This window comes from Rhinichthys klamathensis, unplaced genomic scaffold (assembly GCF_029890125.1).
Source record: "Rhinichthys klamathensis goyatoka isolate OS25496 unplaced genomic scaffold, OSU_Roscu_1.1 h1tg000117l_1, whole genome shotgun sequence".
NCBI classification, from domain to species: domain Eukaryota; kingdom Metazoa; phylum Chordata; class Actinopteri; order Cypriniformes; family Leuciscidae; genus Rhinichthys; species Rhinichthys klamathensis.
The window spans coordinates 1,053,332-1,077,218 of record NW_026606654.1 but is presented as its reverse complement, the minus strand read 5'-3'; the positions used below and the strand labels follow the sequence as shown (position 1 = coordinate 1,077,218).

At 38.0% G+C, this 23,887-nt stretch overlaps 1 protein-coding gene across 1 annotated transcript in view; it reads right to left on the bottom strand.

The window, feature by feature from the left end:
- alk (ALK receptor tyrosine kinase) overlaps positions 1-23,887 on the bottom strand; it is a 468,950-nt gene that overhangs the window by 243,101 nt on the left and 201,962 nt on the right. Inside the window, exon 2 of the mRNA XM_056255076.1 lies at positions 11,847-11,960. Within this exon, the coding sequence (XP_056111051.1) occupies positions 11,847-11,960 (114 nt within the window). The remainder of the gene's footprint in view (positions 1-11,846; positions 11,961-23,887) is intronic.

Here is a 23,887-nt window from a genome sequence, read left to right as displayed (position 1 = left end):
CGTTTACAGCCCATAAATTCGTTCATTCAGAATGGTCAATTATTCCCCTAGCTTTTTATATCCCACTCAATTGGGGCACAAGATCATAAAGGACTTGGATGGTGGGATGACCATGCTTCTTGAGTGGGAATATGTGTGCCAAGAGAGCATCCTCTGCATCTGCTGACCAGCGTCTCTGCCTCCACACTGATCCAGAAATCACTCCCTGCAGGGGTCTCAGACGGCACACCAATGGACTGCACACATTCTCGTACATTTGATCCCTATTGCACAGATGGCTTGACAATGGCAATGTCTGAAATCACCAGTTCCAAACTGATTGGCTAGCTTAACCCCTAAACGCATACCTCGGGTTTTTTATCAACCGGGGATGTCATTCACTACCATCATCCTCATTCATTTTTCAAAAGTTAGACATCATTAGTATTCCTCAATCTATTCATTATGAACTAAATGACAAGAAAAATATAATAAAATTATCAAAGAATGACTGATTTCAAATTTGTATTATTTTATTTTATTTATATTCCATGGTATCTGCACTTCTGGACGAGTTTGCACCTGTGCGAGAGAACAGGTTGTTACATTTAGGAAACCCTGTCCATGGTATACTCCGGAGTTACGTTTAATGAAAGCTGCTGGAAGGCAATTAGAACAGCAGTACAAAAAATCTGACCGGACGGTACATAGGCTTCTCTACACTCAACAACAGTATGCTTACCACTCTGCTCTGAATACTGCACATAATAACTATTATTCAAGCATCATTGGTAATGCTGCAACTAATTCTAAATCTTTATTTAAAAATGTTGACAATCTTCTTAAACCAACTAAGGTCATTGTTCACTTCTCTGTTGACCATGTAATAAGTTTCTTCATTATTTCACTGGAAAGATTGAGGGCATATACAGCTCTTTATTCACTATCACCCAAGTTGAGCTAGTTGATACTCAGCCTTTAAATCCTTCGACCACTACGTTTTCGAACTTTGACATGGTTGGAGTTGATTTTATTATAAGTACAGTTAAGTCCATGAATGCAACTACCAGTATTTTAGATCTGTTCCCTGCTCTGTTATTATGAACTGCCTTGCATCAATCTGCCGTCATATGATTTCAATTGTGAATTTATCATTGAGTTCAGGAATTATTCCTCCAGAATTAAAAATAGCTGCCATTACACCAGTCCCTAAGAAGCCTGGTTGTGATGTTTCTGATTTGTCCAATTACAAGCCTATTTCTAACCTTCCATTCTTGGCTAAAGTTCTGGAGCGTGTTGTGGCCATTCAGTTAAATCATCACTGAACAGTCTTTTTGAACCTTTTCAATCTGGGTTCAGAAAAGGGCATAGTACTGTGACAGCTCTAGTGAGGGTCGTAAATGATCTTCTTATTGCGGCAGATTCTGGTGCATGCAGTATTTCGGTCTAATTAGACCTCAGTGCTGCTTTTGACACTATATGTCACTCTCTTCTGCTGGATAGACTGGAAAACTGGCTGGGTCTTTCTGGAGCAGTATTTAGTTGGTTTCAGTCTTATTTAACGAATCGTGCCCAGTTTGTAAGCTTGGGTAATTACAAATCTGATACTGTCCCTGTTCGACAGGGAGTTCCTCAGGGTTCAGTGTTGGGTCCAATTTTATCTAACCTTTACATGCTTCCACTTGGGCAGATCATCAGGAAATATGGTCTTGGGTATCTCTGCCACGCGTATGATACGCAGATTTGCATCACCACTAGTCCTGATGTCCATTGCTCATTAATAGCTCTGCGTAGTTGTCTGGCAGAGATCAGTATATGGATGCAGAATAAATTCCTGAAGCTGAACGGCTCCAAAACGGAATTGATGCAGATTGGTAAAGTGGTGGCTACTTGTAAGGCCGAGCAGATTAGTTTGATTTTCACAGGTGCGGAATCTTGGTGTAATTTTTGATCCACAGTTAAGATTTGAAGGATATATAAAACACATCTCTAAAACTGCTTTTTACCATCTGAGAAACGTTGCTCGACTCAGACCTTTTCTCTCTTTTGCAGACACAGAAAGGCTTATACATGCCTTCATTACAACTAGGCTAGATTATTGTAATGCCTTATTCTCTGGCCTTCCAGCTAAATCTCTGAGCAGGCTACAATACATTCAAAATTCTGCCGCCCGTGTGCTCACTCGTACGTCTCCTCGTGAACACATTACACCGGTGCTTTCACAGTTGCACTGGCTTCCCATAAATGTGAGAATTGATTTTAAAATTCTTATTTTAACATACAAGGCACTTTACGGGACTGCACCAGAGTATCTTTGTGATCTCATTAGCCCTTATACTCCATCACGTTCTGCTAACTCTCTTTTACTACATCAGCCTTCATGTAAGCTCAAGACCATGGGGGAAAAGAGCCTTTTCATACAAACCCCCCAAGCTATGGAATGTGCTTCCTCTTACCATCAGAAATGCACCAACGTTGGGACACTTTAAAAAGTTGATTAAGACATTTATTTGAGGCCGTTTTTCTTTAATTAGTTGCTTTATTGCCATTGTTGTTTCTGTTTATTTTACTGTTGCGCTTTGGGTTTAAGAAAAGCGCATTACAAATCAAATGTATTATTATTATTATTATCACTTGCGACCCGAGGTATGTAACAGTGTAAGTATATATTTTCTGCACAACAATAATTGAATATATGATGACTCAACTGATGAAGTGACGTTTCACTCAAAATTACCACAGACATAAAACTAAAGAATACATCAGCAAACTTGAAATGGCTCAGCGATTTACAATAGAGCAAGTACTGTACACAATCAAATATTAGTGTCAATGTCACATGATGGTGGATCTTGTGAAGAGGCTGTCAGCGCTCAAAATATTGATTTTGAAGACTTTGAAAAGAAAAATCAAGAGTATGAGCCAGATCATGAATGTACTGGGAAAATGATGACAGTGATGATGAAAAAAAAGAAAGAAAAAACATCTGCTCAAATTGATCCCTTTGAAGATTATTCAACGATTATGTTATTCTTTTGTAATTGTTATTAAAATATAAGGAGAGATTTATACAATTGCAGCAGTTGGAGATCCATCCGTGGTAGATATAGATATAGGTCACTAATGAGGGAATGATGATTTCTGTAATGACTGATATTTGCTCTATAATTACTGGTGAAAACTGTCAAATTTACCAACTAATTTCATATGTAGTGCAAAAATATAATCAATATACACCACAGTTCTAAAGTTTCAGTAAATTATTGTTATTATTAATTTTAATTTATTTTGAAAGAAATTAAAGCTTCTATTCAGCAAGGATGCATTAAATTAAGCAAATTACATTTATAATGTTAAATGAGATTTATATTTCAAATAAAGGCTTTGCTTTCAAACTTTATCAATTAATCCTGAAAAAGCTGTATCACAGTTTCCACAAAAGAATATTAAGCAGCACAACTGTATCCAACATTGATAATAATAAGGAAATGTTTCTTGAACACCAAATCAGCATATTAGAAGGATTTATTTAGCCATGTCAGCCTATGGACAGATGACTCTACATTATGCATTATTTTTATATTTGGTCAGTCAAATTCTGAACTCAAAGTCTTTTTTCAAACATTTCATGTATTTTTGAGTGTGTTCTGGACAGCTTTTCATTGAAACGTTTGATTTTTTTTTATCGTGGTATTATACAGTTTTAGTTAAACTCGCCTCTAAATAGCACATAAAACGAAACAAACTGTGGCTTGTCATGTTGGTAAGACGGTTTCTTCCTCGCAAAGTGAGCAGGTCTTGGACAGATTATGTGAACTTTAACTTATGCCTTAAATAAAAAGTCCAAAATTAAATAAGCGGCAGACAGGTCAGGTTCGGTAAATTTACAGATAAAATCATTAGAAAATGTGTCATTATTAGTTCATTGTTGTTACAGCGAATGATTAGCTTGAGGTTTATGTCATGATTCTCTGTCTAACACAGTTGTGATTGCTGTCACATTGAAAAATGATTGAACACATTTGCATGCATATAGAAAAACTCACGGAAAGGAATTTGCTTGCTGATGACATTATAAAGGAAAAATGCACAATACAACTATAACTGGCAAGGCTAAATCGCTTCAGTAGGGGATAAAATAAGTGGCTGATTCATTCTAGGTGTTGCAGTTAGATGCACCGCTTGATTTGCTTTTGGTGGCGGGAAGACCTATAAAGAGAGTGTGCATTCAGTTTATGAGGCTGTAATGTCACTGTGACCCCGGCCTCCTTTATCACACGAACTGAGATTGAGAGCTGGGTACCACATGGGGGTTAGCTAAAACACTGCCAGGTGGCCGTTGGAATACAAATGACCACTCACAGCTAAGCCTTAGAGTCAACAAAAACTGGATCGCTGAACTATACATGTTATTCTGTAATATGTTAATCTATTTCTATCCCATTCTTTACTGTAAGTGAGCATGTTACCTCAAAGCAGGGGTCCTAAACTTATGCCTCTGACATAAAATATTCTGTATGTTAGCACTTTATTTCAATAGACCACTTTAGACAACCTACCAACTATACTTTGCAATTGCATGTCAACTAACTCTCATTAGTACTAGTAGACTGCTTAATATCTGCTTAATATCTTAAAGTCTTTATTTTGATAATTTGCTAACACGTGTTAACTTATTCTACTAGTACTCTAATATTAGAGTTAGTTGATATGTAATTGCAAAGTTACTTATAGTATAATATCTAATGTGGACTATCAAAGTAAAGTATAACCTATATTTTCTTGAAGTGCTGAAAGTATTTTCATAATTTAACACATTTGCATGTTTACCCTTCTTTTATGTTGGTTATTGTTGAAATTGCATGCAGGAAAGCAAATAAAATATTGGTAACCAATAAAATATTATAACACATTAACTAATGGGACTTTATTGTAAAATGTAACCAAGTATTTATCATTTTGTAAGGGTTTCATTTTATTTTTTTTAGTATAGTGCTGCACGATTTGGTCAACAACAAAAAATGTTGTAGTATTTTGGCATATATTGCAATTATGAACTGCGGTTACGATTTGAACTGTGATATGACAAACATTTAATCTCATTAGAAAATGTTTCATGCTGCCGATTAAAAAAAAGCCCCCAAAAACGAGACCACTTCAGTGATAATAATAATAATAATAATAACAGTTTTGTTTTATTTTTTATTTATTTATATTAACCTTTTAAAATGATGAAAACGTGTCCAAATCACAATTTAAATTGTATTTAGATTCCAGCCAAATTTATTTATTTTAATTTTACATTTTATGATTTAATTAATTATTAGATTTTCATTAAATCACAAACACCCAGCATTTGCCTCATGAGTACCAATTGGGAAACACTGCCATAAAGACATATTTGACATCCTTATGCTTTCTACAGCATAAAATATGTCCATTAGAATCCTGCGCTATTACAAATCTTCTGAAGCCAGATCATGGACAGTCTGAAATTTAAATTGGTATTCATTAATTGTTATTACCACAGTGTAATCAAGTTTATAAGGTAATATCACATTTCTTTGACTCCAAACCAATTATTTTAAAACTTAATTTATAGTAGCTATTAATGAAATGCATTTTTAGACTCACACTTTTGCATCCCATTCTATTCTGAATTCATCTGATAGATTTATCCGTCCAGAGTTAAGTCCATAAGGCAGAATGATGAATAGGTTTATTTTCAGCATTATTTTTGAAATATTCACCATGGCTGCATATTTATGCGTCCATTTGACCGCTTTATGGCCTGTGCTCACCTCATGTCTCCTATCGCCCTGTCAGATACCCTGAGGAGAACCGGGCAGGGGGATGCATGAGTCACGAGTCAGTGCTGACAGATGGAGGAGACGCAGAATGATACGGACAGACTAAATAGAATAAAACATATAGCGCACAGACAGCCGCATCGCCAAAAAAATATTAATCTTCAACTCCACCATTCTTGTTTTCTCTCTTTGTGTAGACCTCTGACGGAAATCAATCTAACTCTCATTTCGTTTTAGATGAATTCTGTTGCTAAATGTAGCATGTATAGTCTGCTACGTCAATGGGCGGCAGGAAATGGCATGATGGGATTTGAGAGGCTATCTGAAAGGTGTGGACAGGATCCTAGAACTCACGTCTTGCACCATCAATTTTTACTATCACGCATTCCAGCATATTATGACAGTGGGCCCAGAGGATCTATTAACAAAATGTACAGATGAGTGCCAGCTGCACTGGATCCAGATACAAGATATGAGCCTGTAAACGTTAAGAGAGTTACTTAAAACAGCATTATACAAGACATCATCTATATTAAATGACAGAATTTGTTTAAACTTGGACTTGCTGGTTTTATAAGCATATGTGACTACCATAAACATGTTTTGTTTTGATAGATGTCATATGTGCCAGCTATTACTTTGTATAAATTGTGTAAATAGCATTAATGTGACGTACTGGGTCATAAAAATAAACAATGAATGCATGACTTTGGCATTGCAGGAAGTAAGTGCATACCATAAGTGCACTTGCCCTGCACCATTTGTGTTAAGGACAAGAATGCTACCTAATAAGCCAGCTTTATGAGGAGAGATGTGCTATTTACTTTCTTAGTGATCAGACTAACTATACAATGGGTGATGAATATCTCAAAGACCGAAACCGAACGAGGGACACAAGCCAAATCAAGGTAACAGGATATCATAGTAACTAACTATCACTCTAGCAAACACCTCAGCAACCACCACCCAGAACACCTGGACAAATACACCAATTTCTGCTCTGGTTAAGGTGCTTTCTAGGAAAGAAATAAGGCACACTGTGTCAAAATTGCATTGTTAAAAAAAATAAAAGCATAAGTCGCATCTGTGTATAATTCAAATGTTGTTATTACATTCAGAAATAAATGTAAAATATTGGTAGATAAACTAAAATATAAACACTATTAACATTTATTTTAGTTCCCCTCACTCCACAGCGATCACTTTAAATTTGACGGTTCAGAACAGAACAGGAACTTAAAATACACATAAATAACATATATTATAAACACCAAGTGATTAACTAATCAAATTAATTTAGCGAAACTAAAACCGGCTTAAGGGAAACGACAACGCATTCTCATCCTTTGGCATCATATAGGTGACGCCATATGACATTTCGTCGAAATCTTACGCACATGGCATCCTTTAGCGTCAATATAACACGCACTGTTATGGGTAGGTTTAGGTCTGGGGTAGGGTACGGTTATGACGCCTTGGGATCTGCGTCTCATATTCACGCTAAACGATGCCATGTGCGTTGGATTTAGACGAGCGTCACCTGTATGACGCCTTGGGTTCTGCGTCTCATATTGATGCTAAAGGATGCCATGTGCGTAAGATTTCAACGAAATGTCCAAAGCGTCACATGTATGACGCCAAAGGATGAGAACGGGCTGGAAACGAGCAACACAAGCCCAAACTTTGGCTCACGTACATCTCTCATCAAGCCAAAATGAGTGCATTTTGAGCATGTTTTGCGTGTTCGACATTAATTGCATTATATAAGCTGGTTTGGAAAATACAGAACTCATAAATATGGGGTGATCTTCATCTACAAGAAAGATCCCAAGGATAACAGCTGAAGACCTCCAGAAAACTATACAAACTGTGAAAGTGTTTATTTACTGTATGTGTACTATCAGAAAAAAACATTGAACAAGAATGGTGTTCATAAAACATGGAAACCGCTGCTGCCAATAAATCAATCATTAAATAAATAATGAAAAAGTCTAATATTTGTTCTGGATATTCCACATATGGGGACACTTGACATGTTTTGGCAAATATCCACAATGCTTTGATTAGAGGCAAAGCATTGAACACCAACACCAAAACCTCTTCCCAGATGTAAAGCATGGTTGAAGGAGCATCACGGTTTAGCACTGCATTATGCCTCAGGGCCTGAACACTGAAATCATCGAAGCAAGAATGAATTCAAAAGTCTATCAAGACATTTTGAGGGAGAATGTAAGGACAGCAGTTCATGAGTTCGAGCTTTAGAAAGGTTGGGATGCTTAAGACAATGATCGAATCAACAAAAGAACGGTTGAAAGAAATATAATGTGTGTTGTCCTGAGTGCTGACCTTTAGCCAGTTGAGATGCTGTGGCATAACCTAAAGAGGGCTGTGCTATCAAGACAACCCAGAAATATTGTTACACTGAACTTGATTTATGGTGAGGGATGGTCCAAAATTTGACAAAAGTCTTATACGCAGCTGTAGAAAACACTGGAGGTGAATGAGGTGGGGTATCCTTTAAAAAAGGTTCTTTATCCAATTCTACAAACCAAGCCTTGAGTATCTTCCCTAAAAAGACCTGACCATTCAGCTTTGTACTAATATTTTTTGCTAACCAAACTGGCTGAGAATGCATTTATATGTTCATGTTTTGATGATTGTACCACTCAGTCTCAACCAAATGCAAAACAACAAACATGCCAGCCAACCCATGAAACACCTGGTTGTTCCAGAATGTAACTACTGACCTCAGGTGTTATAAAATGGCCTTTTGTTTTATCTTATTCACAGCCCTCTCTCCGCCAGACAAAAGCCGCCAGTCTCCTGGCACACGTAAATGGCAGCTGTGCCAGGGGCTTGTTTTGGCAGAGAACCACGGCAAAACAAGAGAGACTATTAGTCCTGGTGTCATGGCAGTGGAGTGGGGGATCAATCTCGATTTTGGAGTGCTGGGAGTTCTGGGTGATGGCAGTGTTCAGCCAAGCCCCCCTCGGACTCACTTTTACTGGGTGTAATAAACACCAGCATGCAACAGATGCTGTGGAAAGATTGCAATCTATCAGGTCACCAGTAGTGGTGTGGGTCATTCACCTTCATCAAAGTCTTGCCCGCTTGAAAATATAGAGCTCGGCTGAGACGATGTGTCGGAGTCTCCCACCGGCCTTATCTGAATTAATTTGCAAATTTCTGCAGCCAGGAGGAGATTGGAGCTTTGCACACCCCATTACAGTTGGAGCCATGCTGTGCTCAGCTATCTAGGTCAAATCAAAATGATTTCAGCGTGAAGATTGAGGTGATTTTTTTGAGCAGCGGGGAGACTGGAAGCAGTGACATCGTTGTGACATCAGAGCACCACTGTGTTCATTTGTGAACCCAAAACCGAGCGGCTGCTTTGCTTCACAGATTAGATCAAAGCTGGCAATGTCAGGCTCCATAAACCAACATTCAAGACATGTGTACCCTCGGGAGGCTTTCTTTTTGTGAATATTGGACGGTGTGATGTTACTGAAACATGCATTTTGAATGCGTGAATGTGATGACAAAGAAGAACTGCTGTTTTACTCAGACCCTAAAAATCTAGACCACCCCGTCGTCTAAATCATGTCGATGGATGGCGGACGTTGTCAGCTTCCCGGCGCCAAACATAAATCAAGGAAAGCACGGCCAGTGAAGGGACACTAATTACCCAGGCATAAGGGCTCAAGCTACAGCCACTCCAGTCTCAATCTCCACACGTCAATCACCCTGAATTGGACACGAGAGGGAATGAGATTTGAGGGCTATATGGCGGAAGAGAAGTGTTGCATAAACAGACGTTTGTGACAGCTCTTGGCAACAGCACAGCAAAATTATGGCAGACATTCTGACCTCTGACATAAACTGTGGCTGTTGAGAGACTTTCATTGTTTTTTTGAGCCATATGGGATAACTGACAAGGCCCTTCACCGTCTCTCGGTGATCTGAACAAGGCCCAAAAGAGTTTTATTGAAGCTCTCAAAGGTGATATGTGGATTTAGAAACAAATGTGCAAACAGGTTTTTAACAATTCTCCAGCACTTGCTTATCATATTTTAATACAATAATATTAAAAATGTTCTACTTGGTATGTTATATTTAGGAAATGTTGCTTATATAAGATGACATATTTCAGAGAGAAAGAGTACATTTAATGAGAACAAATATATGGCAGGGCTTGATCATAAAAAGTCGGGATTATATACTGCACCGGAAAGGAGTCACATTGATTAATAGGGGTTGAGGTTGAAATTAGAAGGGCCCAAAATTAAAGTCCAACAATCATTCAAACAGCTTGTCCACTGTAGGGTTGTAGGAATGCTGAAGCGTTTCAGGACGAAGAGGGGGAAACATCATGGATGAATAGCCAGTCTCATTTACAGACATGCATATATTAAGAATCTAAAATTTCACCTGACATTGGGCCCTATATCATAAAGTCATTAGGTTTCAGTTTAGTTTGTGCCAATCCTGGGTTTTAGGCTGCGAAATAAAGGTCACTACATAGTAAAAATATATTTTAAAGACAAAATCGTTTGGCTTTTGGGAGTGATTATTTACCATAATTATTTGGTAACACTTTACAATAAGGACTTATTTGTTAACGTTAGCATTAGCTAACATGAACCAGAGTACCCGGAAGAAAAAAACACACCAACATGGGGCGAACATGCACCACACACGGAAAGGCCAACTGAGCCGGGACTCGAACTGGGTATCTTCTTGGTGGAAGGTGACAGTTGTCATGATTCCTCTGTGTTCAATATTAATGGACTTTTTATTTTTAGATTATTTTGTCTTACTGTGCCTGTTTTAATTTACTGTGTATTTAATTCCTGTTTCGATTGCTGTCTTGTTAGGCTGCGTTTAACTCCACTTTTAGACATACACTTACAAACCTCCTTAAGCACTACCCCTCGGGGAAATCCCCACAGCCATTTTGAAGTGTGTTAAACTTTGTCAAGTGGACAAGGGAAGTTGATTTGGACAGAACCCCCAGTACTATTGATCAACGCGACAGGGCGCTAAAACTTAAAACTACTTACCTCAAGATCCATTTGGCCTCTTTTCCCTGACCGCATCCATATTTTCCCGGTTTTGCTCCTTTTTCTTTCAGTGCAGATAAAAAAACACAATTCGTCTTCCTCTATTTGTTTACCACAAGCGCATGCTGATTATTCTTCTATACTAACTTGAGTCGTAGTCTATGAAGTGTGATTTTGAAATCGCACAGCCTGTAGCAGACATTAGTGTTTGTGTGTTCATGGATTAAAGACTGTCTGCTAAAAGATCTTCACCTCTCCTCGGCCCTGCTATGCCCATGACAACAGTGCTAAATGGTCAGTGTGTTTAATAATAAACACATTTTGGTTATAGTAACAATTATAGTTAGAATCCCTGAACCCCTGTGCATTCATATAGTTTTTTAGTGTTGTGTGTTCTAGCTTAAAGTATATATGGTCAGTTGTTAATCTTGTAATTTACCTGACACAACAATTTATTGTGTAGAATAGGGTTTGGATTTAAACATTTGTACTTCATGCTTATTTTACACACCTATAATGTTCTTAATAATATTCCAATAACTTATTCAACCACTATACTTCTTTCCTTAATGACATCTACTAGTCATCTACACAACTTTAAGTATGATCATATACTGCCGTGCAAGGAATACATTTATTGTAAATGGCACTTTGGAACATTCTCAACAGCGATGCACTTAACCAAGATAGAAAAGCATTGAATGTCTCTTAACGGTAGATTATGAATACTTGAGCCTGACAGATTTTCTGAGCTATATCTTTAAAACATCCTTTTAGTTGTGGCTTGTTACATCATTTGTAATCCTTACAGCGTGACGCTTACTGCAAGTTCAAGACCAGGCCGTCAAAAGCTATGAGAGCGTGTTGGGAATGAGAAACAGACTTTTATGCACACTGACAACCAACTGCCTGCATGCATCACATCCTAGAAGAGGCTGCTTTTGTTTCTGACCGCAGAGTTCAGGAAGCTTTATGATACTGATGCCAGGCGACTTACCTGAAGTTGATACAGGATCCTCAGGGAAAGTTAACTCTTCCTCTGCTATCCAAGAAAAGTTCCAGTATTTGGGGGCGGCGGTCGGATTCCCTGAGTTTGTGGATAAGGGCCGTTCTGCAAACAAAAGTAGAATTTTCCGTCAAGGGCCTTTGCAAATATACTGCAGTGCCAGAATATGACTGAACAACTTAAGCATATGTGATACTGGCTTTATCTCAACTTTGGAATATCTTAGACCAGGTTTAGCACCAACTGTACCTTTCAAGCAGAGATGGTCTTATTATTGGGACATACAAGGGTCTGTGGCTCTACCATTGGAGAAAGAGTAAAGCTAACTTGGATCACGTGTGCCTTGAAAACCAATCACATTGCAGCATTGACGTCATTGAATTTCGTTCATAGTTGTGCGACAGTCAATCACTGTTTGCAGATACCATAGTCGTAAACTGAAATCATACCTGTCGCGCAATTGTCTGTGACTTCTCTTATAAAACAGAATAGATCAATCAGAAGCAAAAGTTTATCAGCAAATAGCCAAAGGCTGTTGATTCATTTAATGTTGATGGCTAATTTCACTGGTACTTATGACTAAGTGACAATAAAGGCTACTACTACTACTACTAATGATGAGTTATTTCCTCACAAAAGCGGTTTATTCAGCCTAGTGAAGCCTCTCCACCGTTGACATCCATTACAAAAAGGGCCTCTTGTCTCCTTCCCTGTGTACCGCAGCGTTAGTAGGTGTTATACTTTTTTAGGCTAAGGTTGCAGGCTTGCCTTCACGTGGCTTTGCTTTCAGGTACTGATGAAGACCTTGATTAGCTTCAGGTGTGTTTGATTAGGGTTGGAGCAAAACTCTGCAGGAAACTGGACCTTGAGGGCCATGCTTGCCATGATTTAAATTATACTCCTAATGTTGCACTGCAGTAGTTAATGTACATAATGTTCGCTTTCAAAAAAAATTCTGCCTTTTACAAAATGATCCACCTTAATTAGTTTTACTTTAGTTGTTTGCTTATTCTAATCATCCTTCATTACACACAACTGCAAAGATTTTGCTGACACAGATCATTTGTTTATAGAGCACTGCTTGTCTAAGCTAATTTTGGGATCAAGAACCGTAGGTTTCTTTACCATACGCATTATTTATATAAGCACATACATTTAGGGTACATTTACACAACAAAGCTTTACTAAAAACGGAATCGGTTTTCCTTTGCATTTTTCGTGTACAGATGACAACATTGACAAAACGATCCCCGTTCACACAGATCGATGAAAACGAATAAAATGCTGTATTATACAAGCCAGGCCAGTTGGCGATGTCACTTTGTAAAGAAACACCATATAGACTGAACACGTAATGTGCATGTACATGACGTCACCGTTTTCAAAAAAAAATTTGTAGTTTATAACAGTATCGTTTTCAAAAGTTTGCATTTGCAGGACCCCAAAATGTAAAAAAAACAGACAAAAGTCTCTCTTGTCAATATGGGCACTGTTAAAACAACATCAAATGCTATTGAAGGATATATTTGCAGTTGGACATACATTGGTTGCTCAAACTCTTTTATTCAATCAGAATGCACAGATATTGAATGGCTGTTGCTGGTGAAAGATGCATTATGGCAAAAAAATAATTTGCATATAAATATTATGGTCTTTTTTGGATCTCAGAGTCTCTATTTTAGTCTTGGCCACTTTTCTTTCTTTCTTTTTTAAAAATTACATATTATCACACCTGGAGCGACTTATAGCTTAGAAACTGATAAAGACATACTGATAAAGTCATACACTGTAAAAAAAGTGGTAAACTGCAGTTGTAACTATAAAGAGTATTTATAATTGATTTAAGCTATAAATATCAGTTTTGTTGGAATAAATTAAAATACTTAGTTTGATCATAGTTTGTATCATTAAAAATAATACTTAAAATTAATTACACTTTTATACTCAATTACACTACAATATGTATATTACAATCATTTTTAATCCTTATAATTTAACTTGGACTTTTATAGTATCATGACAAATCAATGTATTATTTTTGTGAAGTTTATTTAACTTTTATTTGAAAGAGCCAATGAATCCATTTCAATGTGGAATTGTAATTAGTCACAACTATGGTCATTTATTCTTGTGATGAGATTACGAGACTACTTACTTTCTACTACAGCAATACATTTTATAATCATTGTTGAAAACAAACTTGACATAGTGCAAACTAGTGCAAACTAGTGCAAAACAAAAAACAGTCAGTTATCAGTTAATTCTACTACAACTATATCCAGGTGTCAAATGTTACAGAATATTGACTTCATAGCCTTACAAAGCCAGGGCAGTCAGTTTATCTACAAATCCCTTCCATACTTAAAGGCCCACTGAAGTGCCTTGAAACGCGCAGCTTGTGTTGACTTAAGGCTTGTTCGACTTGAACCGGCGCTGCACAGACCGATCGGTGAATGACGTCAAAATACCGCGAGAGCGATAAGAGAGCAGACGGCTCCGCATGCCTTTCAATCGCTCTCGCGTTACTTTGATGTCATAAACCGATCGGTCTGTGCAGCACTGGTTCAAGTCGAAAAAGCCTTTAAGGCTAACACATTCATCCTAAGAGCTAAAAAACTTTAAACACTTTCTAAACTTTATGAAAGTTTGTATTTCTATCTCCATCTGGACCACACATCGCAGTCCAAAAAGTAAACTGGACAGATTTCTTTGATTGTGCTATGACACTGATTATTCTCTCTACCTTCCGAACCAGGCTAATTAATAAGAAGATAAATTAGAGAGGGAGTACAGGGAGTCTGTTTTGGACTATAAAACTGCTGGCTGGTTAATATCTATTACAGGTCATTGTAGGCTTTGTGGAATGTAACGAACAGTGTGCTTCAGCCAGTACTTTACAGGGCCTCAGAAGAGCAGTCGCACATATACTCTTTAATCATTCGAAATGACCATTAAGAGAGAATCAATAGTAAACAGAAAATAACTTTCATGAGTAGTTATTAAAGTGCAGAAGAGATCAGTGCATGATACAGTCAGCATATTCTACTGACTTTCATTGGGAAGTATGGGCTACAGCCCAGAGCCCTGAATGTTAGTGATTGTTTCCAAACAGGTCTCCCAAACACTCAAGGCCCTCTCAGTCTGTTCACAGCAATGAGTCAACTGGCTATTCACTCAGTAAATTTGTCTTTATACTCAATATGGCATTGTGAACTCTTTAGTTGCTACCACCTCTTGCAGATCAATCCGTAAACAAATTTACAGTAAGTAATTGGCACTAATAAATAACGCTTGCCCTTTATTTTACAGTATGTGCACTAATGTGTACTGGGTAGAAAGTAAAGTAAGAAAGTACTGGGTAATATAAGGTAACTACATGGGTTAAGGTTAGGTTTAGGGGTAGGTTCAGGGTTTGCACTTTTTACCCAGTTATTGTAATTACTACAATAAGTACATAGTGTGTACACGGGGAACAGTACTGTCAAATAAAGTGCTACCGGGTTAATTCTCAAAGCTTGTATAAAGCCACCACGTTGAGCATTTCTCATTTGTGTTGTATTCTTCAAACACCTTCTTTAAAGTGCACCAGTCCGGCCTGTGGTCAAAAAGATGCTTTCCATTCATTATGTAACTGCCCAAAGGCTGGTTACCCCTCCATCTTTGAGAACTCTTGAGCTCTCCATCATTTGATCAATGAGGCTTAGGTCTAACTCTGCACCCGCTCACCCCTCGTCATCCACCAGTGCTCCAATCTCAGGCCTGCTTGGGCACAACGCTCTTTCTTTCTGAAAGAGTAAATAAATAAGCAAACAACACACGCTTGATAAGAAGCACAACCGGGTGAAGTAAAAGACATGTTTGATAGGACATGATGTAGTGCTGTTCTCGTGGGTTTTGTTTTTGGTGGCAGCGTGGTGATCCTGAAAGAAATTCAATTACCCGTAGAGGGCCATCGGGGGAGTTGCACAAGTCAAGATCCTCCTAAATATCAGTCCACACAGGACAAGGAGATATGACAGGGTGGTTAAGAGGTCTTTTAAAAAGTACTAGGCAACTTAAATCTATAAACTTTTTAAAGCAATAGTTTGCCCAAAAATGAAAGTCCATTATTTGTCATGTCATTCTTCTGACCCCCTAATGTAACAAAGAATGAGATGTAAGTAAACATTTCCAAGCTGCTCTGTTACGTACAACAAAAGTGGATGATGCTTTAAACTTCAAACTTTCTACTAAAAGCATCATGAAGGTATAATAAAAGCAGTTCATTTAACTTGTAGGCTATATAACCAACCAATCAAAAAAATGTTGAAACAATTAAAGAAAACTATGTATATATGAATTGATGACCTGCTCATGCACAATGGACTGTCTTGTAGGACGTCCAAGACACTGAGCCTATTTAATGAATCGGCTGTTTTAGGACGCACATTGAATAATACAATGTTCCACTTGAATTGATTCATTCAATTCAAGTTCAATTCAAGTACTTTATTGTCATTGTGTAGCACAATGAAATTACTCTTGTGACAACCCCAAATGTGCATTTAGAAAATTATCCATTTAAAATAAAACAGCACAAGTAGTCAACAATACATGTACTAAGATACAAATTAATAAATAAATTCAAGATGAAATAGTTAATAAATATAAATAATTAGCATAACATATAAAACAATATAAAAGCTAGGAAACTGAATCACAATACAAAATAATTCAAAATTGCTCAGAATATTGTCAAAATTCCATATCCATTGTTAATGCAAGGGTACCAACACTATTAGTATTGCACAAGTGTATAGCAGCATGAATTATTATTGCACTTGAACAGTGAGTCACACATTGCCAACAACCTTATTATACGTACATGGTCAAACAGGGAGAAATTGTCTGGGGAAAAAAACAACAGTTTTTTACTCTGTTTGTGCGTAAACAGATTGACCAAAAGCGCCTGCTGGATGGGAGGAGCTGAAACAAGTTTTGACAAGGGTGAGTGATGTCCTTGATGATGTTATTGGCCCTTGTCAAACAGCGAGTGTTATGAAGGTGTTCAAGTAATGGCAGATCAATTGCAACAATGTCCTGTGCTGTTTTTATAACCTGCTGCAGGGCTTTTTTGGCAGCTTTGGTACAGCTGCTATACCAGGCTGTCATAAAATTCGTCAAGATCCTCTCTATAGTACATCTATGGAAGTTGACCAACAGCTTCTGGGGAAGGTTAGCTCTCCTTAGCCTTCTCAGAAAGTAGAGGCGTTGTTGTGCTTTGCCTACTATACCTGCAGTGTTGTCACCCCATGTGAGATCCTCTGTGATGGTAACTCCTAGAAACTTGAAGCTGGGTTACTCTCTCCACGATCTCATCTTTGATAGTTACTGGGCTGTGGATGATCTTTTTAGTGATCCTAAAATCCACAATCATTTCTTTGGTCTTTTTTATGTTCAAGACCAGGTTGTTGATATCACACCACACTGTCAGGTTTTTAACCTCCTCCCTATATGCAGCTTCATTGTTGTTTGATATGAGCCCAATGACAGTCATATCATCTGCAAATTTGACCAGAACGTTCGACTAATGGGTAGCTTGACAGTCATGGGTGAAAAGTGCATAAAGGAGGGGGCTTAGCACACAACCTTGTGGATGTATGGTTATCCAACCGCACTGTTGGTGAGAAAGTTCAGTAACCAGCTGCATATTGAGGGAGTTAGTCTTAATGTATGAAGTTTGTTGATCATCTGGCTTGGTACGATGGTGTTAAATGCCGAGCTGCTGTCAACGAAGAGCATCCTGATGTATGTGTTGGGCTTTTCCAGATGTGAGAGGGCAGCGTGCATAGCTACACAGATTGCATCCTCACTCGATCTACTGTATTTGCCTGGTAGGCAAATTGATATTGGTCTAGGTAAGCTGGTACTGAGTCTTTGGTGTGAGTGATTACTAGTCGTTCAAAACATTTTGCAATGACAGGAGTGAGAGCAATCGGTCGATAGTCATTTAGACATGTTATCATGGTTTTTTTTTTTGGAACAGGCAAGATGGTTGTGGATTTCAAGCAAGTGGGGACTATACACACGGAGAGGGAGAGGTTGAAAATGTTTGTAAGTCTCCTGATTTAAAGGCTATGTCCCTTGCCCTGAGCAGCTGTTTGACTTCATTGTCCATCCACGGTTTCTCGTTTGGATACATTGATCTTTTTATTAACAGTGACGTTATCCACACAATAACTAATATGTGACAACACAGATGAAGTAAATATCTCTAAGTCTGACTGATGGGAAAAATGTTCCAATCTGTGTGTTCGAAGCAGTCCTGGAGTTGGTTAATGGCAACTCCAGGCCAAACTTTAACAATCCTGCTAGTTGGTTTAGCACTGTTAACAAGGGCTTTGTTTGCAGGAACGAGGTGCAAGGAAATATGGTCTGACTGTCCGAGGTGGGGTCGTGGTATAACCTTATAAGCATCTTTTATGTTTGAATAAACATGATCTAGGGTGTTTCCCCCTCTTGTTTTACACTTTACATGTTGGTAAAATCTGGAAAGTACAGTCTTAAGATGCACTTGATTAAAATCCCCACCGATGATAAAAACTCCATCAGAGTGTTTGTTCTGTTGTTTACTGATAACGTCATATAGCTGCTCCAATGCTTACTTAACATTAGCCTGCGGTGGTAAGTATACGGCCATAACAATCACAACTGTATGTTCCCTGGGCAAGTAAAATGGTCAGCATCTTAACATTAAATATTCCAAATCCGGAGAGCAAAACTTGTTGATTTTAGTTGAATTAGTTCACCAGGAATCATTAACATAAACACAAAGTCCTCCTCCTGTTTTCTTACCAGATTCGGCCGTTCTGTCTGCACGATGTAGCGTATACGGCCTGTTAGATCATAGTTGGGTTCTTATTGCTCTAAAAAAGAACTGCAGATTATGTCCCATCAGGCATGAAACAAATTCAGTACAAATATCAAAAGTTGATTTAATTTTCTTGACTTCCCTAGTAAGTTCCCTTTAAAGGCTTAACCTTTTAAAAACATAATAGGAAATGTTGATATCTTCAGATGTTATCATTTTCATATATATATATATATATATGAATAGATTTGATGGGTCTTCAAGCTACATTCCCTATACCCCCCCCCACACCCCACACACACACAAAAAAGAAAGCCGTCCTTTAATCTTACTGTTTTGGATGAGTGCTTGAGTGAAGCAGTAGTATTTCTCACATAATCTCAGATTCTGAACCGCTATGTTAATCACACCTTCTTGTCCTTCAGACATGACTGTCGCGGTGAACGAGGGAGGTGAAAAATAGGGGAAAATAGAGGGAAATTAGAGTAGAGCCTTTGAATTCGGAATGAGTTCATGCAAACCCCCGTGACCCACTTTCCCCCACCCCGCCCATCATTCCTATAGCAGAACAGCATAGATATTACAGCAGCTGTCTCCGTTTGTATTAATTAGCATTGGATGTGGATACATACATTAAGGCTCTTATAAATTGATTACCCGTCCACTCATGGCGGGTCATTAAATTCCCGTCAAAGCCTAAGACTAAAGTAAGGGAGGGAAAGAAAGAAAGAAAGAAAGAAAGAAAGAAAGAAAGAAAGAAAGAAAGAAAGAAAGAAAGAAAGAAAGAAAGAAAGAAAGAAAGAAAGAAAGAAAGAAAGAAAGAAAGAAAGAAAGAAAGAAAGAAGAAAAAGAAAAATGTCAGAGGCTGAATTAAACTCTGATGCTGCCACAGAGGAGCATTGATTTCTTTCAGGAGCCTGACTGGACTTCCTCAGCATTCTGCACACGTGGACTCAGAGTCAGCTGACCTCCACGAGCGCACCTGATTACAGACATGCACTCCTTTATTCCAGTCAGACCTATCAACAGGGTTATGGATCACTGGAGTCGGAGAATTGAGAGCCGGTCCTTATCAATTCACTTCCTATGATCAATGCATTGCTTCAAGTGTTCCCATATGAACAGGCTAAGCTACAGGAAATCCAATTAAACGAGCTTAATTACCAAGCTAATCTCAATGGTAATAACATGAACACATACAGTGGCTTTATGTAAAAGGTTACAAAACCGTTTGGAAGAGACAACCTAAAGCTAAGCTTGTCGCATTTTATGTTTTAAGTCTCTGACAAAAGGTCCCAGATCATTGCTAATACACTAGCTAACTGCACACTTGTGAGACACTATGTAACCGCAAAAACACAAAAGGGCCACAGAAGGAACGGACAATGCAAATATTCTGAGGGTCAGTTCAATTTAATAAACAACAAAGCATTACTTTAAGACGCGCTTTATTGTAGATAACTAAATATAAAACCATAAGAAAACATTTCCGTTTTGCCAAATGCAAGTAAAATTGGCTTTGGAGAGTTAACAAAAGGCCAGTTGAATTGCAGCCTCAAACGGAAGACCGCTTAAGTGTCTGATGAATATTGCATTCTAAACTGGAGGACACTTTCTCAGTTCTGTAAAATCTGGGATTAAGGGCACATGGGTTAAATGAAATCTTTAAAGGATACTCATAAACCTTATTTAATTTATTTATTTCCCTATTGTAGACAATGATCCCTAAGCACCAACAATGCTTACTTAATCAGAGGCTATATAATGTAAGCTTTATACCTCTGTTTTACTACAAAGTTGGCATGCTTTTTTTTTCAGAAATCTGACTGGCATTTTTTGCTGTTTAGGTTCAGTTTGACCTCATCAAAAGCACATTGTCACGGTTAAAGAATGCTGGCAGCAGTGTTTCAGTACACAAGCCAGAAAATTGTGATGAAAAATCATTTCATTTATTTTAAAATACATATGTGGTCACTGAGACACCAAACAGGTTATGCAACAATTTCCATGGAGGACAGTTGACATAGGCTGTGTATTTTGTTTATAATCAGTTATCACGAGATTAAGAAAAGTCATGAAGTATCAACCTGATTCTTCAATGTGAAATATGTTTGTAGAGAGATATTAAAATGACCTAACGGTTGGTCTCCCAGACACCAAACAGAACACAAAGGTTAGTTCTTGTGTTTCAGTTTCTAGGAATTAAATTGTGTCACTGACATTGTTTGATTATTTTTTGATAATGATTAATTATTTTTAACCTTTTGCTATGCTTCAAGTTGGTCACAAACGTCAACTTCCTTAATGTAGGACTGTATGGTCAGCTTTTACCCATCATTAAATGTGGTCTAGTTACAATCGCTGTCATAGACTTCTGGGGCCTCATTTATAAAATGTTGTAAAACCGTCCTACAATACGACCATTTCTCAAATGTGCACAAGCACTGCATACACCAGAAATGTATAAATCGCAAATGATCTTGAAATTGTGCACGGCTGAATGGTTTCTGATCTCTGCTTTATAAATGCCATCTAGTCAACGTCCAAATCCTTCACTCAAGAATGGCAAGCTGCAAGAATTGCTTAGATTTCCAAATATGCACTTCTCCAACTCTCTGCCATAAGGAATTGTGTATGCGTATGCACAATCTACGTTTAAATCTATCTGTGCGTACGCATGTTTTATAAATAAGGCCCCTGGTCTACCAAAACAGGTAACTGTCACAGTTTAGTTCTATGAAGAGGGAAACGGTACCGTCTATGTTTTCTCTCTCAATCCAATCATCCATCTATCCATCCAAGACACAAAACAGTATTCACACTACAATATGCCTGCAGTCTTAATGGAGGAAGCCTAGCCAGGGGAATCTACACTAAGCTGGTTGAGGTGTGGGAATGATTTATGTGTGACAGCGATGTTATTGGTTTCTGTTATAGTAATAGTGCTTGAAGACTTTTTGACAACAGCAACAAATTCAAAGGCTGGCCTTGAACCTCTGAACTCATAAGCCAAGATATTCAATATTTTATGCTTTGAATCCCAGAAGTTTCTTCAATAATCAACACAGGCTCGTGCCTGTGAAAATACGTGCCTGTGGCGGCATTTCTGCAAAATGTGTTTCGTTGATACTTGTATGTTTCGCAACACTTTCAAAGTGAAATTTCCATTGAGTAGTGCTAAAAGTGCAATCAGTTTTATCGCGAATCTGACAATGTTTTATTACACTGGCTTTTGTATGTATCACACGGCAGTTCTGAAATGAAATGTTCGGTGAGTGCCACAAATAGTTTAATACTCAATTGAGTTTGAAAGTAACGTTCCTCCTACACTAAACCTAACCGATAGTGTTAACAAACGCGAACATGTGATAAAAATACATTTGCTGTGGTAACCATGCTATTTTAGCTTGCTTCTACAAGTCTTTGAACTCTTGTATCATGACTTGTGTTTCACGGGACTCCACATCGCAAGGGCAACGGTGTATCAGGTAAGCTACCGGGCAAATGTACTGTATCTGGAGCTGGTCATGTGATGTAAACCTGAAACCATAGCCTGTTAGTTTACAAAACATGCACTATTGTAAAACTGCCACAGCGCACAACTATAGTATGTGGTATACAGTAATGTAGTCTGCAAAAATAATGCATTTGGGTATAAAACAAGGAGGCTTATTTCATCGATCATTTAATCAATGATCATTTTGACATTTACAAAAAAAAAACGTGTCAGAAATGATGACTCAGACTTCATGCGACTAATACGGTTGTCCCCACAAGAAACAAGAATGTCTGTGAATCACACAAAAGTTGCGAATCAAACAAAATGAAGCAATGATATTGACCCACATTTGAGATTCGATTTAGCTGGAAAGCTTGTTAATGCAAACAATCGTGTAAATTGTCCAAAATGGCTGTTCCGCAAGCAGCCATTCATCTCCATTGCCTCTGACGTCATTGAAGGCATGGACACATCATTGATCAGCAAAGCTAATGAGGCAAAATCATTCACAAAGTGAAGTGGTTTGGATTTTGTGCAAATACGCTAAGCATGGCCATCAATTCATTTTCAGAACATCTGTTCTAATGTTCCACTCCAGTAGTCTACCCAACAGGCATTAGAGCGGTGAAGATCAAAAACATCTACCTCATCATTCAGATACTCAATAGGTCTGACAGCTTAATGACTCCACAGTGGAGATAATCTCTAGCTATAATGACGAAGCTGGCAATGTGGTGTGAATAACTCTTAAGGGGGATGATGTTGAATATGTACATAGAAGATAATGATGATGATGATGGTGATGATTATGATGATGATGACAATGGTGATGATGATGTTGAAAGTGGTGCACGACAATGGTGATGAAATGGCAATGATGGAGTATGGGCATCTATGTTGCATGACCACCCTGAAAAAAAAGAGAAATATGACAATTAGCATGCACTTTAAATCAATGAAACCATTATGCATATTTAGGATGGATCCCAAACTTTATCTATCATGGTGATATTGAAATGCAATACATAATTTAGGCAGGTGTCCCAAGTGGCTCACGCTAGTACCATATGCAACAAATATTTCTCAGCATGCTTTGAGTATGCTGAAAAATACCCCTCAATCAATTATGATTGAAAAACAATATGCAATGGTGCTCTGTGCTACAACACTTGGGGGGAAAGTGGGAAAATAGACAGAAAATCACATAGGGTTGTGCCTCTGGGTAAGATGTGCCATCCCCTTAATCTAGGAGTGCATCATTTTTGTCATGTTAATCATTTTATTGGCGAGAGACATAAATAGTTAAATGAAGATTCCCCCTCTCTCATTTACATGTAACCTGACCTGTCCATTTCACATCATTACTGTACAGCTCCGAACTACAGTATATAATAATTAAAGGAATTGCCATGGGTATAATTCGGGACACAGTCTTTGGAGGTGTGTCCAAAACAACGTTATTCATTTAAATAACTATATGCCATTTAAGTAATGGTTTAATTCATCAGGAAAAGAATCAATTATAATATAGCCAGATCTAGCCAATGAAGCCAACCGTCTGGAATGGGAGTGGTTTATTTACCTTTGAATGGGTAAAAGACAGCAGCAATAATGCAGCCCTTTTACTACTGTAATATACGATTATATGGCTGGGAGATCTAACATACTGAGGCGAACATCGTA